We start from the raw sequence: 21,993 nt of genomic DNA on the forward strand, positions 1-21,993 counted from the left end.
CAGTCCATCCCCAGCACAGCCTGGTGCACTGCATATTGTTCTCCAGGGGCAGGCCTCAGCATTTCCCTTTGCTGAATTTGTTGGCCCATTTCTCCAGCCTGTTGAGGTCACTTTGAATGGACACCCCATGTGGTCTATCAGCCACGCCTCACGGTTTTGTGTTGTCTTCAAACTTGCTGAGGGAGCACTTGCTCCCATCATCCCAGTCATTAATGAAGATGATGCATAGTATTGGCCTGAGCATCAGCCCCGGGGGTGCACCACCAATGACTGACCCCCTGCTGGACTTTGTGCTGCTCCTCACAACCCTTTCAGCTCAGCAGCTGAGCTGCTTTTCAAACCTCTTCACTGTCTACTCATCTATGTCATTAGTTTGTGCATGAGGATGTTACAGGGGACAGTGTCAAAATTCTTAAAGTTATGATAACAATATCTACTTCTCTCCCCTCATCCACTCAGGTCATCATCTTCACCACAGACCATCATGAGGTTGGTCAAGCATGACTGTGCACATATTTAACATTTTACATTATAATTTAAGGAACGAACCAAACCCATTATTTAACATTTTTTTTCACTCTTCCATTAGTTGCATTTATGTCCCCTCTGGTTTTTACTCTCTCTCTCCATGTCTGAAAGTCAGCTAAGCACACCCTAGCACAACAAAATATCTGCAGATGGCTAGCTTCACAACACAGACATACAAAGATCAGAATATAATCCACAGTAGTGGGATAGTCACTTGTGTATCAACAATCTATTTTTCTTTTAAAATATTTGAGAGAATTTACAAGACTAAAGTTCATGCTAATATGGCCCCAGGAATTCTTTATTATTCTGTTTTAAGTCTCCCCAGGCAGGTGAGAAAAATCTTGACTTCAACAAATTTCACATAAACAACAGTATTTTATAGGTGCAACTGTATTTGCATTTAGTTCAGATCAGGATTGTGCTTTTGAAGCAAACCTCCTGACAACCCTCACCTATCACACTTTGTTCTACACCAGTGATTAGGCTGAGTGTGCAAGTTGGATTTCTTTGGACAAAATTGAAGTGGAAGAGGCATTCCGGGCATGCTCAGTCCAAAGGACTTAAACTAGATTAAAAAGTAGTCTGAAATACCAAACCCACACACAAATACAACTGTTTCCCTCTACAGACCCACCCTGGCTCTGCTGTCCTGTTCTCTAATGCAGATGCAGCCCACGAACACTTGCAAGACCTCAGTCCAGAGATAGCTTCCTTTAGCACAGGTTGTCAGGAAGTAAGAACTTCAGCCCATGGTACTTGGCCACTACATGGAAAAAAAATTAAATTTAATCAACAACGCAAGAAAGATTAGGATGGTGTTGGAATGCTGGCAACTATTTTCCATCTCTTCCCAGTCATGCAAGAAGGAATGCAAAGAATGAGAACTTCTTATCTGTAGTAAGAACAATGCACAGAAGGATGAGGAAGCAGGGCAAATAAAAGCATGATTTTATGACACCTGTAACCAAACATGCTCCATCTATGGCAGTTCATACACAAGGAAGCTCTACATTTGCCAATTAGACAACAAAAAGGCTGATACCAGACACAGTGAATCAGTTTTCTTCAGCAGATGTCAGTGTTCAGATGTAAAGATTAAATGCTTTACAAAGCTAATACTAAGAGAACCACAGCACAAAGAAACAACTTTGCTGAATGATCTTCAAAAGTCAAAGAGCAGAAGAATAACCATGTACCTGAACCCACATTACTTTCCAAGATACAGCAATAAAGTGCCATGTAAGTGTATGTCTCATAGGCCAGCAGAATAATCTACCTTGGAAAGGACTTCTGGAAGTCATCTAGTGTAACCTCCTACTCAAGGCAGGGAGAGCCTTCAGGTTAAATCAGATTACTCAGGGCCCTGTTCAGTCAAGTTCCAAAATATCTTCAAGGATGGAGGTTTTTCAGCCTCCTTCAGCAGCTTGATTCAGTGCTTACACACTGTGAAAACTGTTTTTCCTTGTAAGTTGTGATGTGGGAAATTCTGACTGGATTTATTTGAACCACGAAATGGTGCACCTGCAAGGAGAGTCTGGCTGTCTCCCCTCTATACCTGTGGTAGAGGACAACAACCAGGTTCCTCCTGAGTTTTTCTCTTTTTCTTATGCTGAACAAACCCAGACTCTCCACATGTTATGTGCTCCCTTTCAGTGTCCTCTCCAGTTTGTCTACATCTTTTTTTGCACACAGAAGGCCAAACCAGGACACGCTATCCCAGATGTTGCTTCGCAAGTAAATAAAATAAATCACCTCCTCCAGCCTGCTGGCTCTGCTCCTGCTGACGTAGCACAGGTCGCAGTTATCTATGACTGAAGACTAGAATCTGAACATTTTAAAATGCAGAAGCCTCACAGTGAGAAAATAGAAACGAAACACAGTTGGAAGCAAATTTACCCCTGCCTGCTGCATCCTCCGAGATAGAAGGGTTACCCTGCGGGTGACTTTCCATCCAGCAACAAAGTGGCTTCCTGCACTGCAGGAAACTCAACATGCTCTCTAGTTCCCTGAGAAGTCCCTTTCCAGTATCTCTGCAGCTTGTGCTTCTGCTCCCACCTCTTCCCAAAACTCTGTTGCACTGTAGGTTTCTTCCTCTTCAACTTTTTCTCCTGCTAATTCCCATTCTGGAAGCCTGCTTTTCCTAGGGCTCAGTTGCTACCAAGGAAGAAATAACATCTCTCTGGCTGTCCAGTAGCTCACAGAAGGCAAACAGTTTTCTCTGTAAGTCAGTCCCAGACATTAAAAAAAAACAAAACAAAACCACAGATACAAGAAATAATACGGTAATACCAAGCATTCAAATATAATGCAAATATCACCTGTTTCATAAGCACTTTAAAGAGCTTTGAGTAAGACCGACTTATCTAAATCCTGACCCAGTGATCTCATTTGTGAGCTGAGGAAGTAAGGGCTGTATGAACAGACTGTTAAAATGGGTTGAGAACTTGCTGAACTGACAGGCTGAAACGCTAATTATGAAGTGCTCAACATCCCCTTGACAACAAATAAGCAGCAGAATATCACAAGGGTCAGTATCAGGGCAGAGACTGCTCAGTATCTTCCTAAGCACCCTTAGACAACAAGACAGCTGCAAATTTGCTGTAAATGTAAATGATAGTAAAATAGTAAATAAGGGGTAAAGAATTCAGTTGCAGAACATTTTTTTCACTTGAAGGGTAATACAGATGTCATCTGCCCAGAGAGGTGGTGGAGTTTCATGGAGGTTTTCAAGAGCTGATGAAAAAAGTGTCAGAGCTGACCTCAACTAGTGTTGGCAACAGTCCTGAATTTTGAGCTAGAAGCTGGACCAGATGGCCTCCAGAGATCCCTTCCAACCAACATTTCTGTGATCCTGTGAAGATACAATGCAGGCACTTAATTGCTCAGGACAGCAATGATAATTTGGGGAACGCTGCTGGGGAGGACAAAGCATATGTTGGTCCAGTATGTGGATGCACCAAATAAAACACTTGCCATTCTGCTCAGGCACATGGGCACTTGTTACCACTCTCAGACTCAAAACAGACTTTATTGCTCTCAGACCTTCTCATTACAAGTTTTTATTTATTATTTGCATGAGGAAAAACAGGGAGCTCTGCTTGCTTGTAGACTCAGAAAAAACCCTAAATGAGAGAGAAGTCAAATTTAAAGTCAAATAATACAATATACTTGCCAAGAGCTTAGAGAAGAGTCCCTTGCTTTTTGTTTGACAATTTTCTTGTCGACTCCTCCTTGACTGGCACTTAAATATCACTGTAAGTACATTCAAATACCTCACTGCATTTACCCAAACTTTGAACTACAATGTAATTCTTCATAGGGACTTCTAAACATGCAAAGTCACCTTTTTACCTAGTTGGCCTATAGGCTCTTCCAGTATTGCCAACAGAAATAGGATGTATACAGGATTGAATTCCAGCTATAGCAAATAATTTTGCAAATAAAATATAATTTTTTCAGTAATCAGAATTATTTTCCTGAAGTATGCACACACACAACATGCATATGTACATGCAACACAGAAAAAATAGGCAAAATAAAAAGAAAACAAACTGAAAGGAAGGTTTATGATCTGCCTTTACATACTCAGAAAAAAGTAACACAGAAAAAAGTAATTGTCACATTCAGTTCATGGAAATATATTAAGCTAATTTTTTTTCTACTCACATTAAAACCATTGTTAAATACTACCTTAGAGCAGGAAGTTCATAATTAAATGGTCTGGCTTAGGATTCACTGAAGAGTCAAAGTTGTATAAATATGAAATGATATCACCAAGATCATTAAGGTATTACAGAGGGACATGAGTCATATCTACCCAAAAAACTGTTCCTGGCACTGGTAGCATTATATTAATCATTTTAGTTGTGTTTATTCCTCTAGGGTGTAGTACATTGTATTAGGTGCTATACTAACAAGCATCACAGTCCTAACATGCTTAAGATAATCAATAACCACATCAAAGAGATCAGTCCTTCTGTTTGCAAGGCTTGAAAAATATACTTTTTTTTCTTTATGTTTTATTCATTTAAAACTATTGATGAATTCAAATATTTCAGGAAGCATTCTCTCCAGTCCATTCATTTCTTTAAATATCTTTATGCATTAGGTAGTGACTGTACCCATTAGGAACCAATTAGCTCTGTTAAGTATTTCTGTGCATATCTGGAGGACATCCTTCCTCCCACCTAAAGATAAGAATACTAAAGATTTCTCCCCATCCCCTAAGCAGCCAAGTGGAGAAGACAAGTGATATATTCTTAAATTAGAAGATACAAAGTTAAAACTAGAGTATTTTATCAAGTTATTTTTAACAAAAACCATCTCCTTAACAAGGCTGGGATAGGAACAGCACAAGTACTCAATCTTCTCATTTTGCTCAAAACACACTGTAAATGTATTTAAATAATTTACTACTATATATTTTAACTGATTCCATTCATCTAAGCCAGGCTGAAACTTTATCCATCTTATCCATTACCTCGCTTTCAAATAATCCTATATACTTCAGTAGGGCTTTGACGAATAAGACAATAAATATTCATAAACATGGATCAGACTTTAACCATCTTAATGCAATAGTACTTCTCCTCCTTTACCAAAAAAGAAAAAAAAAAATCAGTCTGGGGCTCCCTGTAACAGCCAGGCATGTCAAGCGCCTGAAATCATTCTTGAGATAAATTTGCTCTCTACAACTCCCTGAAAGGCGTCTGTAATTCAGGTGGGAGTCGGGCTTTTCTGCCAGGTAAAAAGTGACAGCGTGAGAGGAAATAGCCTCAAGTTGCACCAGAGAAGGTTCAGATTAGATACTAGGAAAAATTTCTTCACTGAAAGGGTTGCCAGGCACTGAAATAGGCTGCCCAGGGAAGTGGTGGAATCACCATCCCTGGAAGCGTTCAAAAGGCATGTGGATGTGGCACATGGGGACATGGTTTAGTGGTGGAGTTGGTAGTGCTGGATTAACGTTTGGACTTGATGATCTCAGAGGTCTTTTCCAACCTTAATGATTCTGTGATTCTATTTATCCTAACAACATCCCACCTACAGTACGTGGGATAGCAATGGAGTCCTGGTCAGGAGAGAAAGATACACCTGTGAACACAATTTGGGTCCCAAGTCCCAAATAGACCAATATTCATTTGGTTATGCTTCCTCTCCACAGCATGGAGAGCAAAGCTGCTCCAAGGATGAGAATTAGGTGGAAGCTGAGGTGACCACAGTGCAGCAGAGCCCTCACAGGTCACAGAATATGCTGAGTTGGGAGGGACCTACAAGGATCACTGAGTTCAACTCCAGGCTTGTCTGCAGCATCTCAACAGCCTGGGCTGTTCAGGGCACTGGTCACAGCAACCACTGACAGCCCTGGCCACAGAAAGCCATGGAAACAAGTCCAAGTCTATCCAAGGATTCAGGAGGAGAAAGATGGGATTAGAGCCAAAACTAGAAAGCAATGCAAGTCCAAGGCTACAGTGTGTCCAAGGATCTACATAAGCAGGCCAGGAATGAAGGCCCATCCTGAGCTTGAATGGAGCTCCTGGACCAATACACAGAGGTGGGACTGGTCACAGTGACTGCAGCCTGTTGGTGCACTTGGGGCCCCGACACAATCATGTGATAAAATTATTTCAAGGAAACTATTCATCTTATCCCCTGTAATTGGCTACTGGGGATGATTGCAGGGACCATGCAGACCCTCCAACCACACCTGGCAGTTGTTAGGGAAAGTACTATTTTTCTTCAGTCAAAAGCATGTTATGGACCATTGTAACAATTCAGCTGAAAACATTATCTCACATTATAGTGCTGGAGCCCTTGCCAGAACATGATTTGATTTACAGCAGCCTAAGACTATGGCATTAGATATCACACTGTCATGCTTATTAGGATTGAACTCCTTCTCAGTAGATGCTCACCAACATTCAGCTGAGTGACCCAAAGGAATAAATTGATTTTAGGTTTTAAAGAAAACTATGACAAGCAAGACAAAACAGAAGTTGCCTTTAAAACCAATTTAATAAGTATGCTATTAATATTAACTACTCTAAGTTCTCCCTAAACTGCTCTCCTCCAGTTTGTCCCTTCTTAGCTTTGTTACTAAATCAGGTGTACTCACGTATTTATACCACCTTACCTGGTAGTGCTGCTGGTCACAAAAGACAACAGAGCCTATTTTAGCAGGTTTGCAAGCAAGCACAATGATGATATTATTTCAGTCTGATTTCCTAGCTATATACAGGATACCATAGATGGAATATAACACGTGGAATGAGGAAAGACTTCAGAAATGCTGAAGATAAAGTGCAGAGTAGAAGCTGAGTGCAGATACTGAGCCACAATACACAGCAAAAATTAAGATCTAGGTCTACTTTAAACTGCAAACAATAATAATAATAATTCCTCAGTGGAACTATTTTGCAGGGCTGAAATGAAACTGAAATACATTTACAGTGAGCACTGTTGTTCATACTGCACAAACCCAGCAAGGATTAAAACTTGTATTTTGTATTTCATATTCGAGTGGCAGGGTATTTAAAACTACATTCCTTAAACTACATTCTTTTCTTTCTTCCCACAGTGAAGAGCTGTGTGGTGCATGGAGGAGTCAGCAGATGGCACCCATGGCCCTCGGTACAACCAGAGCACACACAGCCTGATGGCCTTCAATTCACACAGTGGATTATTCCCAGAAAGTGTGGAATTTTTTCCTGTACCAGACAGGATTTTCCTTTATGCAGTGTAAATAGTAGAAGTGTGTATAAATAAGGTTTATCTTCACTCTCAAGGTGACTTGCTGTACGATTATCAGGTGCAAGGAAAGATCAGAAAGAAGTGGAACAGTGTTTTTCACTTCCATAATTTTTATCCCAAATTCAATAATATTGCTGGTTTTACTCCAGTTTTCAGAAGTGATGCTTCTGTGTGAGAATGCCATTTTCAAATACTCCCTTTCACCTCACCAAAGACACACCTAAGGTATGACCTCAAAAGAAAAAAAAGGAGAGAAAAAGAAACAACCAACATACAGACAGTGACTCAGGTGTACCATAAAGCTCAAAAGCACAAAAGGCATTAATAAGAATCTAAAGTTTCCTTAAAAATCAATACCACAATACTGAGACAACTCATGTTTTATAGGTCTGGGGTTAATAGCAGTGCACATACTACAAGAACTTATCTAAAGTATAGGTGAAGGTCTTTCAAAAAAAAATAAGGTAAGGAAGGCTAATGTAGAAGTAGAAGAAAAAGCAAGGCAGGTACCAAATATTTCAAGGAGATCAGCCTATCCAGAAACTGTATACTGCATATTTGCAGTGCATGAAACACATGAAATCCTAAAGAAGTCACTGTCTTCAAATGACTTTTCAGCTTATGAAGAATTTTATGAGAATCCAGTGCCTGTTAATGTTTGTGTTCAAACTCCACCACTCCTTCTCACCTTCAGTTACACCACCAGGAAGTAGTTGGTTTTTACATGAAACTAATTCTCATACCAAGTGCAGATCTGTGCAGCACTTTTTTTTCTCCTGTTAGTAAGAGAAAAAACAGGCTGGAAAAATACAAGGTTGTGCTGGGAATCGGAGATACGAGTTTGAGAAAAATCTCATCTTCAGTAAAGATACCGATAAGGATTACATCCATCTCTTTCTGTTTCAAGACTGCCAAATAACAGATAAGGATTTAATTCCTAGACCTGAAGTAAACACATGAAATGCAGAGGCATAGCTTGGACAAAGTATTTTAAGCAGTTGCTTTTAGTTGTCACTACACAACGTCAATCAGATCATATATTTTAGATCAACAGAAAGACTATGGTGCAGCAGGGCTTTGAATAGATAATCAGAACTATGCTTCAGTAAGTGACAGCTCCACAAAATTTTTCCAGAATCTAAATACATGCACAGGACACACTGCATCTGCTATATGTAGGTCATAAACCAGCAGGGAGTCAGAAAAACTTCCATTCAGAACTGTAAGGGTGATAGATGAAGACAATCAGTAATGAATAAAACAATTTATTTGGGAAAGACTTATTAAAAGTACAAGCTTTATTATTTAAACCATTTGAAACTGGAATATAAAAAAGGAAGACAGATTTTCTTCCTAAGAAACACTCCTGTAGCACTTGTGCTGTGTGTTTCTCCTTTCTAACTGGAGAGACAAACAGGAGCAATTAGAAGCAGCGGCATCACAGAGCACACAGCAGGTATAATGGACCCTACAGGTAAAGAAAGACATGAAAGGAAGATTTGTAGTTACAGATACAGAAGATAAAGGGATTTACAGAAGGACACAGGAAGGAAGGACAGAATAACACCACTCAGCGACATATTTCTGCAGCTCCTGGTGTTAGCAGCAGAATTTAAAGGAATTTGGAACTTGTTGAGACCAAAACCTTCAAGCTGTATGGTGAGAAGCAGCTGCATGTTTATTTAGAGGAATAGGATCACCAGCACATAAGAACTGAAAGAGTCTAGAAGTAACTTATTTAAGCATATCATTATATAACCTGAATTGTCTCTTTGCTTGTTAAAGTGGAGAATCCATCCAAAAACTTTACAAAGGCTAAAAAGTGAAAGCAACCAGTGCCAAAAGAAAGTAAACTTGCTAATGTATATTAAAAGTTTGATATTGTATAGGAGGTAGCCTCTGGGCCAGGGCCTGTGCTGTATCAGTGCTCCCACTGCTCCCACTCCTGTCCCAGGAACTAAAGAAAAAACAAGTAAAAATTACTCCAGTTCCCAAACTGGCAGAAGGCTGATTTAGACAGGCCTGTGACTCAGTCATACACAACCTCAGTCATGTGAAATACCCATTCCCTTCACTTCAACACAGAGTGAACTGACTATGTTTTCAGTCAGGGGTACCACAAACTCCAGCTGTTTAACAAAACAAACAAACAAAAAAAGCCAAAAAGCTTTCAAGAAGAAATATCTTGAGAAATAGAAAAATAATCAGCATTCAAAAGAGTAATGAAGAATAAAAACAGAAGAGACATTGACTTCATCATGACTTTTCTAAGTCAGCCTCATAGTGCACACCAGTCTGTTATCAAGGCCTCAACACCAACCAGTCAGTGGCTGGTACCTCATTTCCTCAGCATCTTCTGAAGTTTCCAGTTTTGTTCTTCCCTCCTAGGCCAGTCACACACTGGAACCACAGGCATGAAACTATCAGATTTCTCCCCAACACTAGTTCCAGTAACATTGAATTGCAAAATTTCTAAATGATTGCATGCTGCAGTCTTACAGTACCTTTAAATTCACTGCAAGGCCAGTTAAATATAACACATGCTAACTTGAGTGCACCTGGTTGCAGTGTAAGAGATGCCTTCATTACTCTTTTGCCAGAGATACCATAAATTCTTTTTCCCATTCTACTGTCATCTTAACTTCCAGCTCATTAGTCCCTATCACATGGAAGGTTTCTCTTATCCCTCTGACACATACACATTACATCTAACATATCTGCAAAGCCTCTGTTTCTCTACTAAGTTTCAGAGCCCAGTTCAAAAGTCATGTAACTTAAGCAGAGTGTCCAGGAAATACAATCAAATCAGAAGAAAAGAACATAAAAGTAATAACATTAAAGCAAGACAATTCAAAAAAACTACAAAATACATTGTTTTAAAAACCATTCACACATTCATAGTACACAGGAAACTGAGAACCTGAACAAAATCCTCACTGATGGAATGGTACAGTTTATCAGCAGATCTATTGCCCAAGAATTGGATCTGAGAACAGTCGTGGAAAAATCCTTGCACTACTGCAACAAATCCCAACACTTCCATCAGCTGGAAAAAAATAAGGGATTTATCTGGCACAGAAGCAAACATGCTTTCAAAGGCACAGAAGTAACTGATAATTCATTTTACCTTGATTCAACTCTGATCTCTCAACTTCGTGCTCAAATCTATTGCAGATTTTGTCTTAATCAATGCTACAATCTTAAAGCTGCCATCTCTCCCTCCTCCACTCTGTATTACCTCAAATCACCTTCCCATACCCCTTATTTTCTAAGACAATATTCCTCTTCAAGTGTTACTTTTTACTCACCTCTATAAAGCATTAATTTATTAATTATGTAAAACCAGTGCAGTATTCTTAACATATATTTTGTATGAAAGATTTAAGAAATTTCCTTAAATAACTGGCAATTAGAGTCATAAATTTATTGTTTTGAATATGATTAAGCCAGAATGTCCCTTCTATAAACACAGTGTCTTTATGCACTGTTAATGAAGGGTGACCTTCATTTAGAAGCCTTTTCCTTGGGCCAGAAAACTGATATCAGAACTTGTGGATGGATTAGGACCTCTGATGGTATTAAAATAAAGAACAGCTGCTGCCCTAACCACATTAGAATGGCTTTACTGCACTTTTTGATTACTATCAGCTAGGAAAACAGTATTTTTGTTGACTTCAGAGTGACAGTTTGCTGGAGGAAGAAGGGCAAAACTGTGTTTGATTATTAGCAGATATTTGCTGATAAGAACTACTTAGTGGGACCATCCAAAGACTTTTCTATAAATTACATAAAGGCAGCTTTTCCCTTTGAGAGCTGTGGCTCTTGCTTGTGTCAGCAGATACCAGGAGGGTTGACTTCTTGCTTTAATATGCAATGTGCCAGCACCAGTTTCGACTAGATGCAAGGCAGTTCCTGTAGAGTTCATGACTGGTTTATTCCAAGTGTGACCTGGTGTCTTATTGTCTTGCCTTTACATCACTTTACAAAAACATTTTGAGATTGCCAGACAAGAAAAAAAAGGGAAAAAACAAAACAAAACAAACAAACAAAAGCCAAACAGGAGTAATGCTGATCAAGAGTAGCAAATTTCACCAGTTAGAATAAATCTTCCCATTTCAGAACAGAGCATATCCCACTATCCTCCTGGAAGAGAAAGGCTCAGTATTCTATATACACGCAGTCAAACTCTCCAGTATTTTCAAGCAGGATGATCAGAGGGAAAAAACAACCACCACCAAAACCCCTCTGTCAGCAGAAGTCCCCAGTTGACCTCCCAGTTCCATCTAACACTGGTGGAGTTCAGAGGAAAGCCACACTGGCCTCAGCGTTCCAGGCCAGATCTAACTTCCTCAAAGATCAAAAGGCATTTGAGTCCAGGAATTTAGTTCAACCTATTACAGGAGACAGACAACTGCAAAGTGGAATCTTAATCTAAATTTGTACAGTGTTTAGGGATATCTTAATCAGACTTACCCACAGTTTATCCTACAGTGTCCATTGTGCCAGAGGAAGAAGTGATTCAGAGAAGGATTCTTTACTGACTTACACTCAAGACCTTGCAATTCCCAGTGGCTCCCAGAGCCTGTTTTCTCATGCCATAACAGAAGGCCCTCATAAACCTTGGCATGGATTTACTAACACCTTTGTTAAAATGTCTCACTATTCAAATCTCTGTATTTTAGTAGAACTGATAAGAAAATTATATTCCTGGATTAAAAAAAAAAAAGGAAATACTCTGAATGGTCCTTTCCCAGGAAAGATTTCCCACCCACCCTGGTTTGAGATAACGCATTCCCTCTAGACTGCAAAGTAGAACACAGCCACAGAAAGCCAACACTAGAAGAATTTTTCCATAGCTACTCTTAAGGAAAAAATACGTTTCCAAATTTAAAAAGCAGACAGTAACTGCTGCCTTGTGTGTTCTGGAAAGAACATTAATCAGTTTATTTTTGTAATTTACAAACAACTAGTACAGTTAAATGCTTTGAAGCACTACTTCGAATTTCAGCTGTAAGGAATACAGGCCTACCTTTAACACAGTTGGCCTTTTGCCAGGCACGTTCTCCCACCAAAACAAGGGCATTTGTGCTACCAAGCACCCTGAGCATGGATGGGAAAATAACCTCAAGTACTGTATAAATTAGAAGACAGCATCCACATTACAGGCAGTGGCCTTTCAGGCCCAGAAATACTCATTACTTTTTGGTTGGTTGAGGGGGTTTTGCTGTTTAAAAAGAAAACGACAACAAAAAAAAAGGCCAACACATTTTCAGAGCAGGAATTGAACACCGATTTAATTGAGGAATATTTGGAGTTCGGTAGTTCCTGGATGCCAGTAGGATAATTGTGGTCAGCTGTACCTTCTACTTGCATGGGATGGCTTATGCACCTTTCCAGAAAGACGGAAGAAATGCTGAAGCCTTTCAGTAACAGCCAGAACCACCCAAGAGAGAAGCTGGAAGGAATGCCTAAACTAGACTAACAACTCCTTACAGCTCCTTTAGAAATTCAGCTGATCACCTCAGAGAAAATTACCATCAGACCCTATATACATACATAAATGCAAGTTGTCTTGTTAACAGCTACAAGAGCAACCTTTAATAAACTCCTCATAAATATGCATTAAAATTCTGAATATGCAAACCGCACCAATCAAAATTAGTTCATTTTCTTCCTCCAAACCAGAATGAATACTCAATAGATCCCAAATGTCAATGAAGGTTAATTTCCCTACTGCCCTTTCTCCAGTGAAACCTCAGCATCTCACTCCGTGGTTTGAGACCTATGGAGCTCCACACACACAGATGCTTTGGGGATCTTACTGCCAGTCATGTTAAGATAGTTCATATCCTACAGTATGTCCAGCTTCATGAAGTTACTGCTTTTCTTATCTGAGCTCCTCAACATAACTCACAGTTGACCTGCGAGTAAAGCACAGGAACAACAGCCCCACAGAAGAGCTGCTACATTACATCCCATTCCAGGTGCCAATACAGAGCTGACTGACAAGGTCTAGTAGCTGTACCATGGGAAATAAAGTAAAGGAGGTTTATGAATGACAAATATAGAGTCACAGAATGGTTTGGATTGGAAGGGACCTCAAAGATCATCTAGTTCCAACTGCCATGGGCAGGGACACCTTCCACTATCCCAGGTTCCTGAGAGCTCTGTCCAACCTGGCCCTGAACACTTCCAGGGATGGGGCATCCACAGCTTCTCTGGGCAACCTGTGCCGGGGCTCACCACCCTTACAGTAAAGAATTTCTTCTTCTTATCTAATCTCGATCTACCCTTATTAAGTTTAAGGCCATTTTAATGCTAAATATCAACAGCTCTTTTCAGTTGTAGAGAGAATTTATATAATGAGGCTGAAAAGTCAGGATTATCACTCCAGCCATCAGACGGGATATCAAATGCTGAGCATGGAAGGTCACAGTTGCTTTCAAACAAAATACTGTATTGCATTGAGATGGTTTGTAGGAAAAGTATTTGAAATTTGTTACAGAAAAAAATAATGCAATGGAAAAAGTACTTTATACTGCGTACTTCTTAGAGCAAGATCACCCTCCTATAGCTTTATTTTAGTGCTTCCATGATCATACAAAAAAAGCACTACTTAGCTGTCTGCAAACCACCACCCAGGGAAGAGTGCAAAATAGGATTCCCAGAGGGCAGATATGATTCATGAAGGACACTGCTCCTGCAGCTTTTCTTTGCAGGCTCTCTGTATTTTCATTTTATTAGATGCATAGACAGCATATAGTAAAGAAACACTTCCATTTTTCCAGAATGCCAGGGAATAACATTCAGCCCATTTATAAAGCAGGACAAAGCAAAGCAGGTAGAGATTCCACAGCACGAGGCACAGTCTGCTGCAAGTGGCAGTTTCTGATAATGTTATCATATCAACCACCAACAACCTTAAAAGGTAGAAAAACTGAAAGTAAAACAAAGCAACAGCAAGTGTACCAGGAAGGCAGAATGAAGACTGCATTCCTTTCCAGCCTTGGAGCGTGACTTCATCTTTGCTAGGGTGACCTTCCACTGAGTCCAGGCTTGAACACTAATATTAGACCAAAAAGAAGTGTGCCACCCTTTAAATATAATGATTACTCAACACCTAGAGGCTTCAGTGATGTAATATGACCAGAGAGATTCTGACTTCACAATCTAGATGCTTGAAAATGAAGTCAAAAGGAACAGATCTTTCCCTGCAGACACAAAGACTGCCTAGAGCCTCCCAGAGCATCTTCTTGAATTAGCCTGTAGGAAAAGGGAACCAAAGAAACATTTCACACATGGCAGCAGACACACTGGCTCCACTTTGTTTAAAAGGAGCACTGAACAGACACCTTTCAATTATCTGCTTCAGAGTCAAAGCATCAGCAGAAAGTTTCAGTTCCAGGATTAGCATATAAAAGTTAAATACAACACAGCAGACCACTGAGCAGTCCAGTGCCTTTTACTGCACCTTCAAAATAAAAATAGCTGCATGAAGATGTGCTTTGTTGAAAGAGCTGAGTGCAAATATAAAGGAAAAAAGCCTTTCCATGTAAAGCAACAAAGCTCTCTTAAAGCATCACCCTTGGACAAATATTCCAGCACTCACTTGAGGTAGCCTTAAATATTTTTCAAGGTCCAAGTTAAATAACACATCTTTAAAAAAAAAAGTTAAAGGAAGTCTAAGAAGGCTTCTGCAGTAAGAGCAACCAGTCATCCAATATATGTAAATAAAGTTGTAATGCGAAAGAATCCCTCATGAAAATAGTAACTGTTTTCATAGTAAAGTCCTTCTATTAAAGTAGGATTATCTTTTCCATTGACTTGTTAGTTTGACTTTTCTCCTTCCTTCCCCACCCTGCCTCCATTAAGCTCACGGTTCAGGAAATGCATTTTTAATCACCTCCATTCCCAGTCTTGCCTTCACACACTGACTCTCTTCATCAGAAGAATTAGGATACACTTCAGCAAATGTTCAATGAATCAGACTGGTGGAGGTTGGAAAGGACCTCTGGAGATCAATACATCCCCCTGGCTCAAGCAGGGAGATTTAGAGTCCAGATGCTTTAGGACTATGTCCAGTCAGCTTTGGAATATCTCCGTGGAGAGAGAGAGAGAGACTGTACCACCTCCCTGGGCACCCTGTGCCAGTGCTCAGTGACTGTCATGGCAAAAAAGTGTTTCCTGATATTCAGCGGGAACAGAACCTCCTGTCTTTTAGCTGATGCCGGTGGCCTCTGGCCCTGGCACTTGACACCACTGAAAAGACCCTGAATCAGCCTTCTTTGCACCCTGTCTTCAGGTCGTCATAGTACACACTGGTAAGATCCACCTGAGCTTTCCCATCTCCAGCTCAACAGGCACAGCTTTCTTGGCCTTTCTTCACAGCAGACAGGTCCAGTTCCTTCATCTCAGTAGCCTCTCCCCAGTAAGTCCATGTCTTCCTTGGATTGAGAAATCCAGAACTGGACATGCGTTTATCACTATTTTTTTCCACGCAGAAATAACAGTAATATCTCCTATTGGTTTAAATTACATTGGCAAGAAAAGGCACTTAATGGACTTTGGCTATCATTGCCTAGGCAGCTTCACCATAACTAAAATGCTCAGAAACTGATGAATCATTCTTTATGCGAAATAAAACTATCAAGCCTAACCGGTGCTCCTTCCAATTTGAGCCAAAAGAATGGGATAAAAAGGGAGCATACAGCCTGTAAACAGCTTTAGGAAACACATCCTTCCCTCACGTAAGCATATTCTAATAATGACAGCTTTGCTTAAGCACTTCCCGAGGCGCTACAGCATCTGAAGAAACTATCTTAAGAGACAAAGATGCTTCACTTTGACAGTGTGTTTACCAGTCTCAGCCTGAAGGAAGCTCGAGTCGCAGAAGAGAAAGGATGGTTTTACAAAACAGTGATATATGCACAACAAAAGCACAACAAAAGGTTTACTATGCAGAAAGTTTAAGGGCTATGGGTAGCAATTAACTGCTGAAACACACCCTTAGGAGTTATTAAGAGTCATGCCCTTTGGCTCACCAACACAATAGCTTTATCAGGAAAGCTAAAAGGAGCTGCACCTCCCATTCAGTCACACTATCAGCCAAAAATAAGTCTCAATTTTGCCCTATCTTGCCCACGTAAGCAGTCCCCTCAGTTTTTCCAAGAGATGCGACAAATCCCAGGGTTTAGACGTAATTTTAATTTTAGCTTCTTTACAATAAGACTTCCACGACCCAACCAAGTCAGTCCTGTATACTCCAAAACCCAAAGTAATCTGCCCCTATCACTAACAGATTTATGCCAAAACAAATGATCAGAACACAGGCCAGTGACGGGGAGGCAGCCGAATGCGATCCCAGATTTGCAATAGATTATCCTGTTAGATAATCTCCTCCACACCTTTGCTGGTTTTTAGAAACTAAAAATCCCCATATTTTCTAACACACTCTAAAGAAGGTACAATTTCATTTTCTGTAGAAAGGAGCAGGCTGTCCATGATGGGAGTGGAGATAAGCAAAGCCACCTCCCCTCAGTAGTAGAAAGCTGTTATCGCAGTGAAGCTGCTAAGCCATCCTGCACAAATCCTTAAATGCCCACGTTATCGACCCAGTTATCTGGGGCACTCTCCTACCTAAGTACAAATTTCTTTCCAAGAACACAGGCCTGAAGGGTAGGGAAACTTTTTTTGACCATATGTTGTTGCTGTAACACAATCAGGTACATGTAGGTAGCATTAATCTATATTCCCCCTTTCTTCAGTGTTTAAGGGCAGTGAGTTCTGAGCAGCTTCCTTGGAGCCTGATGGCAACATTCATCTCCACATCCCAGGCCCCACAACTCTTCAGACTCACTCTGGTGAGACCTCAGGGTGCCAGCCAGGATTAAAAACAAACCTGGCCTGACCCCGTGTCTTTGCCTGCACTTCAGCTGCAAGAATTCCTCATCTTCAGAAAACGGTGGTCAAAACTCAGGCTCTCAACAGGTGCCATCATTGCTTTTGACAGGCAGCACAGAATCCCTTCTAAGAGGGATTGCAGAGTCACAATACTGGTGAAAGGGTATTTCTGACACAGGACCTGGTAAGAACAGGCAAAGTAAATCTGATTATCCACAGCACAGGTGTATGGGCAGCCAAGTGTTCCCTCTGGGTTGCAGGAAGTCTGTACTCCAGCACAAACTGGAATTTACCCTATATCTGATACAAAGGAGTTACACGTCTTCAAATTAAAACAAAAAATATTTAAGCCCTTTGCTTTTAAAACCTATATTTATTCAGTATATTGCTTAGATATTTATGTTAGAAGTTTGGACTTGATGGTTCAGTTTCTTAAACACTTCAGGTAACCTAACTTAAAAAACTGAGTGTAAATTCTCTACATTAAGACTGTTGTTAAAGCCACTCAGAACGTTATATTTTTGAATATTATTTATGTAGGAAGTTCATACACCAAATCAACTATTTTCAATGACAGGTTTCTCCAGCTTTATTTAATAGCTAAATTGTAACTTTCAAACTAATTAGACTTTCACTGTCTTCTGATAAGTGCAGGCCAGGAGTAAAAGTCAAAGATACCTTACAAAAAACTTTACTTTCTGTAGAATGAATAACACAATGAAACGACTGTAGACGAAACCATTACTGTAGTATACCATTTCAACAAGTTTAGTGTACCTTTACATATACTTTGGATCAATATATAATTGAAGATATGATTGTTAGCAGCATTTATTATGATGGTGTGAGATTTTAAAGTTTAGCTTAGTAACTCTACAATATTTTATATTGAATTCACGTGTGCTCTTATCTTGCAGCAACAGTTATTAATAGAAAGGATTATGGGTATTAATCAACTGGGAACACAAGTACATGTTTTACAGGAATAATAAAACCATAATCAACTCCCCAGGTTGTTGAATTTAATGAGAAATCTGAAGGTAATCCCATCTCCATAAATATAGACTTACAGGAGTAACTACTTACCTGCAAACAGAGCTGTTCAATCCATGGCATCGACAGTTTACAGACCTGCACGTGGCTCAGAATATCCACCTCCACAACCCAGCTGCTATTCTTAAGACACATCCTTAAGTCCTGCAAGTCTTTGGGGATTGCTATCCCACATACTTACATAATCACCCATTCCATTTCCTAACTAAGCCATCAGCTAAATACCAGAATGCAGCTCTCAAAAGCGAAAGCTCAGGAGCAAGTGGGGATAGAATCTCTGCAGGATGAAGAGAGATTGTCTAGTTCTAGGCAGGCTTCTTTCTTCCTCCTTTAAAAGTGGACTTTCAGATCCCTTCAACTCATTAACAGATGATTAGAAAATTCTGCAAAATGGCATAACATAAATTCAAGATGCTTATTAGCAAGAAGTCTTACATACAATAGGGCACTATTTTCCAAAATTGTAATTTAGAGTGTGGGATTTTTATATATATAAATATGAATATTTTACTTAGTGCTGTGGTATGAACCTTTGCATTCTTTTAATCTATATTACTCAAACATACACAAGACATCATTATGGAAGACAAAGATGCATAAAAAAATTAAACCCAAACAATTCCACTTGTGCAACCTCCACAGACACCACTTTTGGCACCTTTAACAGGAAGCCTGTATCCTCAGAAGTTTTGTTTTATTTCTCTTTCATCTGACAATTTCACCACTAAAGAGCTCGTCCATCCTGGCAAGCTCTGGTCCCGGTGAATTTGTAGTTTTATCTGGATATGTCAGACAGTTCCAGCCAAAACCCACTGTACCACTGCCAGCTTGTTTCTGAATTGAAAATTCATAACAGGATACCCATGTAGTCTCAGATGTGCCCATAACAATTAGCCCAGACTCATTTCATCAGACAACAAAGCCCCAAGCTATTAGTTTTATATTCCTGAAGTCTCAGTCAGGAAGAACACCAGACTAAGAAACAGGAACTGAATGCTTCCTACACAAGTTGTTTTTTTTTAATTATTATTTTAAGAGCACGTTGTTCTCAACGTTCTGTTTGAGATTAATTGCAAAGTTAAAAATATTTTCATAAAGTTTCTCTTTTCTTTTTTATCTGGAAAATCTAAAATGAATGATAGTGAGAACACAGTATTACAGATAACTCAAAATACTTCAGACCTTATCTGTTTCTCTACAATTACGTGAGAGGAGGTTGTAGTGAGATGAGTGCTAGTCTCTTTTCCAAATTAGCAATTGATAAGACATGAGGAAATGGTCTCAAGGCATGCCAGGGGAGGTTTAGATTGGATATTAGGAAAAATTTCTTCACTGAAAGGGTCACCAGGCATTGGAACAGGCTGTCCAGGGAAGAGGTTGAGTCACCATCCCTGAGGGTTTTTAAAAGATGTGTGGATGTGGCATTTGGGGACATGGTTTAGTGGTGGACTTGGCAGTGCTGGGAGAATGGTTGGACTCAATGATCTTAGAGCTCTTTTCCAAGCCAAACAATTTTCTGATTCTATGATAAATACAGAAAGGCAGCCTCCCATCACGGTGGTACGTGATCAGCAACGGGGAGCAACCATCACATGTTTAACTCTGCCATCACCACCATCACTGCAGCTGCAGCTGCCATGAAGACATGAACCTGCATTGCAATATTCTGCAAATCTGAACAAAAGAAAAACATTTTTGTTGACCTCAGCTGACAAAAAGGCTTTTAAGCTCTTGAAATAAACATCATGGCAGAGTGGCGCTGTCACCATAGAAAGAAGTCATATTTGTGATCGAGTTTCTTCGCACAAGACCCATTAAACTGTTTCATTGACTGCAATAAACAAATATAAAGCATAGGTTTCTCTTGCATAGAAAACACGGAAACTGGCACAGTACCTTACTGTCCTCGTCTTCAAACACGGACTGGTGAACGTTGCAGGCGAAGAGAGAATTTGGGAGATCGTTGAAATCAATTATTTCATGAAAATCTTCCTCTGCAAAACATCTCTTCAAGCTGTTGTCTCCATTTATAGAGTAGAGTAAGAACTGTCCTCCATCCTCCGGGATGCAGCCATAGTGACCCAGGCCTCGCATTCCAAAGAAGTAGGAGTCTCCCCTCATCCCTGGCAGCATGGAGAAGTGACACACAGTTACACTACGTTTTTAAACGTTCCACATCTACAAATTAAGCCAGAGATTCTTAGTCTGGGGGCTTAGTTTGTAGAAGGTAAATTTCACACTATTTTAAGGCAAAAACTGACCTCTGACACAGGTCATTGAATACCAGTGTCACCAAGGGACTTGGCTTTAGGTTCATTTTTTAGCACAGGAAAGACCTGAACATATCAGCACAAGCTGCTGGACACAACAAGAAGTGAGACTTTACCCTCAAAGGAAATACTATGTTGTATTTGGCTTTAGGAGTGCCATGTTTGTTACTGGTAAGGCAGGCTGGTGCTTTTGAGCTTGCAGCCAGCTTTGGAAGTGTAATGCACTGAGCAAGAAGAAAATGAAAATAACTTTGAAAATTATACCAGGTGTCAACTCACGGGGAAAAAAAAAAGACCCTGTTGGAAAGCAGCATGAAAATAGAATCATCGAAAAGCAATATAACTAAGACACGTCTCTTAAAAAAGAATAAAGCCAATTTTTTCTGCAGTTTCAGTACAGAACTTACCTTGTTTTTCCATGCTCATTAGCCCATGCCCATCTTAATCAGATTAGGCAGCAAATAAAGTTAAGGGGTGCACAGACTTAAGATGATTCTCAGCACTTTTAGGAAAGTCTTGCTGACTTTTGGAACTTTTACCCCAAATGCATCAGAATAGAAAGGTAATTTTAAGACACACAGAAGTAACATACCAGCCAAGGGGAATAAGTCAAAGTCCAATTAATTATCAGTGTGTTAATTAGTATTAAATCAGGTATTTAGCAGTCCTTAGTACCTATGTATTTGACATCAAATTCCACTATAGAGCTCTGTTTAACTGACTAGAAGCTTACTGGATAATAATTAATTCCCTTATATTTGTTTCTTTCAATAATAATATGCAATCATTAGCTGCCTTTTTTTTTGTCATAACACAAGGAGTTAGAGAGTTACATAAAGGCAGAGTGCTCATCTGTTTCAGATTTGCCCTTGCTCTCTTGCATACTTGCTATTCTCTATAAATAGCTGTAAATATTAACTCAAACACACTATATAGAACTAGTGCCCAAAATTAAACCCAATGGGCTTATTACATTTAATCTCAGCAAAGTAAAGCTAAATTATGGAGCTAATTTGCTATGGCTGTGTCTTTCATATCACCCCTGCTCTGCTGCTGCTCTGAAATTATATTTGGCTGATGACAGAGCACATCGTTCCATAACATAAGGTTATGGAAATATCAGTAATTGTTATTGCTGAAGTCTCAGGGCTAATGACAGAAGTTCTCAAGAAACCAAGTTGAAGTGATGCTTAAAAGTATCAGTTTGGAGCTGAGTCCACACTACACTCCCAAATCACGTGAGAGACAGATTTATTAGTCAGAATCACTAAGGCTGGAAGGGGGATGCAGAAGTCATCCAGTCCGAGCCACAAGGTCACACCAGGGTAATTCAGGACTCTTCCAGAGGTCTCTGCTGGACACCAACACCACTCATAGCGCACACAGTGATGTGCAGAGAGCTGGTAGGTCACAGGATCTCAGCTGTCCTCCTTCTCCAGGTAGTAAAGTATATTACACAGCTAAAACCAGAATTGTTTTCTAGTTCTGGACT

General features: G+C 39.9%; 1 protein-coding gene across 2 annotated transcripts in view; it reads right to left on the minus strand.

The window, feature by feature from the left end:
* Positions 1-21,993, minus strand: part of RCAN2 (regulator of calcineurin 2) — an 81,655-nt gene that overhangs the window by 52,705 nt on the left and 6,957 nt on the right. For both annotated transcript variants that reach the window (XM_027672652.1, XM_027672653.1), the window contains exon 2: positions 20,128-20,354. In XM_027672652.1, coding sequence (XP_027528453.1) covers positions 20,128-20,352 — 225 coding nt within the window. In that variant the 5' untranslated portion in view covers positions 20,353-20,354. The remainder of the gene's footprint in view (positions 1-20,127; positions 20,355-21,993) is intronic.

The sequence above is a fragment of the Neopelma chrysocephalum genome, unplaced genomic scaffold (genome assembly GCF_003984885.1).
Source record: "Neopelma chrysocephalum unplaced genomic scaffold, ASM398488v2 Primary Assembly neopelma1_97517, whole genome shotgun sequence".
In the NCBI taxonomy this organism is placed as follows: domain Eukaryota; kingdom Metazoa; phylum Chordata; class Aves; order Passeriformes; family Pipridae; genus Neopelma; species Neopelma chrysocephalum.